At 36.9% G+C, this 6,930-nt stretch overlaps 1 protein-coding gene and 1 long non-coding RNA gene across 2 annotated transcripts; both read right to left on the reverse strand.

Annotated features, from left to right (window-relative positions):
* Positions 1 to 3,176: 3,176 nt before the first annotated feature.
* Positions 3,177 to 4,313, reverse strand: LOC111196328 (uncharacterized). The gene is made up of 2 exons (XM_049470472.1): positions 3,874 to 4,313; positions 3,177 to 3,698 (listed from the first exon to the last, which is right to left on the reverse strand). The coding sequence occupies exons 1-2, from the start codon at positions 4,272 to 4,274 to the stop codon at positions 3,368 to 3,370; spliced, it is 732 nt and encodes a 243-aa protein (XP_049326429.1). The 5' UTR covers positions 4,275 to 4,313; the 3' UTR covers positions 3,177 to 3,367.
* Positions 4,314 to 5,823: 1,510 nt separating this feature from the next.
* LOC103029468 (uncharacterized) lies at positions 5,824 to 6,676 on the reverse strand. The gene is made up of 4 exons (XR_007428852.1): positions 6,593 to 6,676; positions 6,264 to 6,311; positions 6,045 to 6,150; positions 5,824 to 5,988 (listed from the first exon to the last, which is right to left on the reverse strand). It is a non-coding gene; the product is annotated as an uncharacterized LOC103029468 (long non-coding RNA).
* Between the last annotated feature and the right edge of the window lie 254 nt (positions 6,677 to 6,930).

Genomic DNA, 6,930 nt, shown 5'->3' on the forward strand with positions numbered 1-6,930 from the left:
CATGAATGTAGAGGTTATTCTAACAGGTGATCTGAATGTAGACTGGTTATCAACTAACTGTCCCTTAAAACGTAAACTTATTAACATAGCTAATATATGTGGACTGAAGCAGGTAGTAAATCAGCCGACTAGAATAGGTACCAATAACAAAGGTAGGAAAGCTATGTCTTGTATTGATCATATTTATATAAACAGAATGGAAACATACTCTAAGGCAATATCAGTCCCAATAGGATTCAGTGATCACAATGCTGTTGTCATCGCAAGGAAGGGATATATACCAAAAGTCAGGCCTAAGATCATTTTGACAAGATCTTATAAAAAGTTCTCCCAGGAGGCTTTCGTGAATGATATTGGCAAGATAGACTGGTCTAATGTTTTTACTGAAAAGGAACCAGACACAGCACTACAAATATTCTTGTCCAAATTTGTTCCTGTGATTGATTTGCATGCTCCCATTAGGAAAATGACAGTTAGAACTTTTAGTGCTCCTTGGGTTGATGAAGAGTTAAAACAATACATGTCTCAAAGAAACCAGGCTAAGAAGTTGGCAAATAAGACAAGGAGTAAAATTGACAGGAAAGATTATTGTAAATTGAGGAATTTTGTTACCAAACTTAATATTAGAAAAAAGAAGGAATATTTTGCCTCACAGTTAAGTAAACTCAGTAATGATGGGAAAAGGCTATGGAGCACATTAAATAATATTTTAGGGAAAAAGATATCTCCACAACCAACTTTTATTGAACATGGTGGGGCCTTCATCACTAAATCATTGGACATTGCCAATCATCTTAATGACTATTTTTTTAATAAAGTGGGTACATTGAGACGTAGTCAATTATCTGGTGAAAACAATAGCTCAATTCTCAATATACAGAATCTCATGAAAGACAGATCTTGTAGCTTTGAGTTTTCAGAAGTTAAGGAGGAGACTGTGAGAAAAATGATTCAAGCATGTTGCAAGGATAGACAGGCAGGCAAAGATTTCATAGATGGTAAGCTACTTAGAATGGCTGCAAGTTGCATTTCTGCTCCGATAAGTCACATTTTCAATACCAGCTTAGCGAAGTGTATATTTCCCCAGGAGTGGAAGGAGGCAAAAATAATCCCTCTTCCTAAGGATAAGAAAGCAACTTTTTCAGCAGCTAACTGTAGACCTATTAGCTTGTTGCCAGCACTTGGCAAAGTTTTTGAGAAGGTAGTATTCAATCAAATACAACAATATTTCACAGAGAATAATTTGATAACAGAATTCCAGCATGCGTACAGAAAAGGACATTCTACTTGTACAGCCCTTACTCAAATGACAGATGACTGGCTACAAGAAATAGATAATAAAAATATTTGTGGTGCTGTCTTATTAGATTTCACTGCTGCATTTGACATAATTGATCATGGATTGCTACTTTTAAAGTTACAGAGCTATGGTTTTAAACCCTCAGTGATTAATTGGATAGCGAGCTATTTGACAAATAGGTCTCAGAAGGTTTTTTTTAATGGTAGTTTTTCAGATGGTGTAATGTTAGAGTGTGGGGTGCCACAAGGAAGCTGTTTAGGCCCATTAATGTTTTCTATCTTTACCAATGATCTTCCTTTAGCTCTAAATGATGCAAAAGTTGTTATGTATGCAGACGACGCAACTGTGTATGCATCTGCAAAAACACTAGTAGGTCTGACAGAGACATTAAATAATGTGTTACAAGAAATAGAGGGTTGGGTAAAACAGAATAAACTGGTCCTTAATTTATCTAAAACTAAAAGTATTTTATTTGGTTCCAAATATTTCTTAAAGCATGATCCAGTGCTTCAGCTTTTTATTGATAAAATACCCATTGAACAGGTAAAGGAAACAAAGTTACTGGGTGTAATTTTAGACAGCCGATTGTCCTGGGCAAAACAAATTGAAATAACAGTGACTAAAATGAGTTGTGCTCTTGCGTTAGTTAGAAGGTGTAGCCCATTCCTTACACAGGAACTGATGAAAAGAGTTGTTGGCACCTTGGTTCTGGGTCAGTTGGATTATTGTAATATTGTATGGTCCAGTGCTTCAAATAAACTTCTTGCTAAACTTCAGCTGGTACAGAACAGAGCAGCTAGGCTAATTCTCAAATGCCCACTGCATACTAACATCACAGATATGCACTCTAGTTTATACTGGTTAAAAGTTGAGGATAAACTGAAGGCATCTCTATTAATGTCAACATGGTCAATTTTAAATAAGAAAATTCCGCAGAAACAATTCCTTTTTTTCTGTAAAATGTCTAACACTCATATTTATAAGACGAGATCTGCAGTGGAGGGACGATTTGTTGTACCCAGGGCTAATACAAATTCCTTTCAACGTACAGTTCAATATAGAGCAATCATTGCATGGAACAAGATTCCGACTTTTATAACTGAAACAAATTCTAAGATCACCTTCAAAACATGTGTAAAGAAGTATTTGGGGAAGGTTTATTTTCTGTGATAATGTCTACTTTTTATATATGGTGTGTTCTTTTCTTGTTTAAGCCTTTGTAGGTGGATTTGATATAACTTTGATATAATTATTTATTGTTATTCCTATAGGCATTGTGTTTTACTGTTGTAGTTGTTATTGTTATTATTATTGTTATCATTGTTATTATTTTCGGCAGGACCCCAGGAAGAATAGCAGGGCATCTGCCCAAGCTAATGGGGATCCAGTAAATAAATAAATAAATAAATCCTGCCAGCAATTCTGTACCTCCCTGTTCGCAGAGCTGAAGTGACAGCACTTGAATAAATATAACAATTTCAATAAATATTTAATGTATTTTAAAAGGAGTGGTGCAAATACTGCAATTTGGTGCAAGGTGTAAGCAAAGGTTTTAACATCCTTAGTCAAGTTTGCTAGCAGTAAATGAATACTATCTAGGAAAAAATGTGCTTTTTAAACATTTAAGGCACTGCTTATTTACTTAATGTGGGATATCAGAAAAAATACTTTTTTCCCAAAATGTTAAATTCAGCCAATAAATATGAATACATACATTTAATATGTGCTGGAGTGTGTTGTCTGTTTTGCTTTATTTGAACTTAGAAATAAAAAAAGTTGGCTTTGTGGCATAGTCACCTTCCACCAAGAAGGGCTGTTTTGATTTATATTATATTACTATAGTCCTGTCTGTGTGGTGTTTGCTTGCTTTCCCTGTGTTTGTGTTGATTTCCTCCAGGTGCAGTCACTCAGTAATGAGAAACAATCAAAAAGTTTAATTACACTTCATTAACTATTCCACTGATTTTTCAGCCTTACTCTAATAATCTGAATGAATGCACTAGTAAGTGCATGAATTTCAAATATTAAAAATATATTTTAACACACACATATTAATATATTGTAATATTAATATGCTAAATACTCACCATGCGAGTCTAATGAAAGATGTTTTTCGTTTTCTGGGCCCTCAAAAAGAGAGCTCTCTTTAATGGCCTGCATCAACAGTCGTGAAAACTCCCTGGTTGGGCCTCCATCATCCACAGCACCCTCTGACATGTCCCAGTCATCCACAAATATAATATCAATCTTCTTCATTGGATCAAACAAAGGCCGTTCAAAAGCACGTACTGCACATGCCATGATGTCATCACGGCAAACATTAATAAGGTTGGCTGATGGACAAGTCCCAAAATCAATCTGTGACCTAAGAACGTTAAGAAGGTCTGAAACATCAATCCTAAAGGAAGGAAAAAATTAATTATGGCTTTATTACTTCAGAGGCTCATCACAATGACAAATTCTTGACCTGTAACACCTGTATGAATAAGGCATTCGTGGCATGGTATTGTCAAGTAAATTTGACCATCTAAAAACTCACCATAGAACGAGGATAGCAGGACATGAGTACTTACCCATCTGACATGAAGTGATCATCCAGATCATGGTCTACCTCAAGTGTGGGACTTAAGATGGGTACAGGCTCAAGAGGAGAGGAAATGCTGTGAGTGGGGGTGGCTGGGGTTGCAATGTACAGAGGAGGAGAAATGCTTCGAGTGGGGGAGGTCAGGGCCATAGTGTCTGGAGAAGGAACTATACTGTGAGTGGAGGTGATGGGTGGTATAGCGTCTGGAGGAAGGCGAATGTTGTGAGTGGTAGAGGTGAGGGGCCCAAGGGGTATAGGAGGGAAAATGCTAAGAGTTGTAGAGGGCTGGAGTACAGTGTCTGGAGGAAGGCAAAGACTGTGAGTGGGGGAGGTCAGTAGGGGAGGCAGTGAAGTTGTCGAGGTCTGAGACTCAATGTCTAGAGGACACATGTTAGTATTGGTAGTTATGGAGGGTGTAGGAACCGTGGAGAGAAGAGATCTGGAAGTGGATAGCCAGGGCCGCCGCTCTGCATACGCAGACAACGCAGCCAGCGTTAGGCCTCAACCATTTTGCAGTTGCAGGGAGCCAAATTGACTGAGAATGAAATGTGTTGAAATTATGACATTATTAAATTTAAAACCCAATGTGAATTATTTATGATACGCTCATCTTTTTTGTCTTTAAACATTGCATGGGGCACCTACTCTACTACTTAAAAGCGGCACGTTATTATTTTTGTGCATAATATAATGCCCCCACCCCTATTGCCTGAAATGGCACGGCTCGGTTTGCTCTGTTGGTTGTTGCCAGATGTGACATTTTCCAGTCAAATAAATAATCAAAAAATGCATGGAGGCGCTAAATCTTGCGCATGTTTAACCATTTTTAAAGTGTATGTGGCCATTCTATACAAAAACTTGTCCAGTGCAATATTTGTGTAAGTTAAAAACTTAAAATAAAATAAACAAATAGGATGAAAAATCGTAACTTATCTGGCAACCTTAGTCCTAACTAAAGTAGCAACGCTACTTGAGTTTGGCAGGAGACAAGTTCACTGCGCGAAGTTGCTACTAAATGGTAATTCAACTATGAAGCGACGGTTTGAGTCTGGAGCTGAAAAGAAGAAGAAAAAGAAGCAGAAAGATGAGGCCCATGCATCCCTTTCTGGTGAGTAACTTCGATGATAAAGGTTTAAATAGTTTTGATTACTTCATGTTCAGTGGTGTTGCCTGAGCTAGTTACGTTGGCTTTGCTGATTTGGTAGCTTTAAACGCTTAACTAGAAACTAATCTGGGTATTGCAAGGCACGTGGCACGTTTGCAAATAGTAGTAGTGTAGTTTGAAGATTTTTAGTGACTATAAAAAATTAATAAACAGAGTAGCCTACCTATTGACTAATGCCGTCAGTGCACTATCCAAATGGTCTGTATGACAGCAGGATCAGACAGCTCTATAGATTCTGACAGGCTGATATAAATACACCACGAATATAAACGATAATTTCATAACCTTTAAGGCTGGCTTGTGTAAATGACGTGTCCACTGCTTAAAATAGACATGCATCGTTTCATTTATTATTTATACATTATAAATAGTACTCTTGTGCTGTTCTTCACTGTTATTGGCCTTACTTATAACGTTGTAAATATTCACAGTTACATGTGTAATTTTAATAAATAGTACAATTTTGCGTAAACCTTTTGTGTTTGTGTGTGTGTGTGTTTTTTTTTTTTTGGGGGGGGGGCCTCCCTGACCAGTTATGCTTAGGGCCTCCAAAACCTTAGCAGCGGCCCTGTGGATAGCAAAGATTCATTCCCACATGAAGTAGACGAATCTTGCTCATTTGACAGTATTTCCTACAAAGCAGGTGTTGTAATTAGTGGCCATACATTTGAACATGGTTGAAAACAAGTGAATATATATAGAATTATATTAATGAAATTAAGGAACTATTACAGAGTTCCACATACGTTGTGAAGGAGAAAAACTTACCTGTACATCATCTCCTGACATCCATAGAACGTACAATGTACAGGACTCAGAAATCCCATTTACCTCCAGAGTGCCAGTCAAAGTGCTTAACATTGGTGTTGGTGACATGGCCAGCTGTAATGAAAATACTTCACTGGCCATGTCATTGACACCTGCAAATGCCACCAAATCCTGTGGAATAAGAAAAACACTAATTAGCATACTGCAAGTGTACCAATTTGAAACACCTGGAATGGCTGTGAAGTCAAAAATCTTCTCCTCTGCAACTGACCATCTGAAAACTTTAACTGGCTCAAGGACCAAACTCAATCTCTGCCTTCGTTCACCTATTTTCTGAATGAAAGAAACCAAGAAACATTTTGATATAAATAAATGATAAATAGTATGTAATAAAAAATCAATTCTAATGTCCTGTTTCTCCCTTTAATTGAATAATATTACTTTACTTGTCTTCTGCGCCTCTCCAGTTCACAAACTTGTCTACGCCTCATTTCCTTTTGTAAATAAAACAGGAGTAAAACACTTACCAAAAACAGAATCACATAAAAGCACATTTGACCAGCCATTATGAAATGTAACATCACACCAAGTTTCCATATATGATCCAATTTATACTACATAATTTTCCTTTTGTATATTGTATAACAAACAGTGAAACATGCGGTTTTAAAAAAAGAAACTAATCTCACTTTGTTTTTTATTGAATTATCAGCCTTATCAATTTACTTTCTATACAACAAAACTATAAATATGAAGTTCCAATTTGTGTGCTTACTTGTTCTCTGTCTATCAGAACACATTGTTGAAATTCCTCATCTTGTTGTGCCCTTAATGCCCTCCATGCCAGTAAGTCCTGTGAGTTAAAGAATATCAATAAAATATATACTCTACAGGTTTTGCATCATAACTATCAGGTTGATGCTTTACTCACATGCTCAAGGCGTATCTCTTTATCCAGATTCAGAGTTAGTTGATATGTATTTAAAAAATTCCATTAATTCATCGTCAAACCCATTTAATCCTATTTGTGGCTGGAGCCTATCCCAGCAGTCATCGGACGGGAGAAGTTAACCCATATGAACGTTCCAGTCCAGTAACAATTAAGCCTCATTT

The sequence above is a fragment of the Astyanax mexicanus genome, chromosome 22 (genome assembly GCF_023375975.1).
Source record: "Astyanax mexicanus isolate ESR-SI-001 chromosome 22, AstMex3_surface, whole genome shotgun sequence".
In the NCBI taxonomy this organism is placed as follows: domain Eukaryota; kingdom Metazoa; phylum Chordata; class Actinopteri; order Characiformes; family Acestrorhamphidae; genus Astyanax; species Astyanax mexicanus.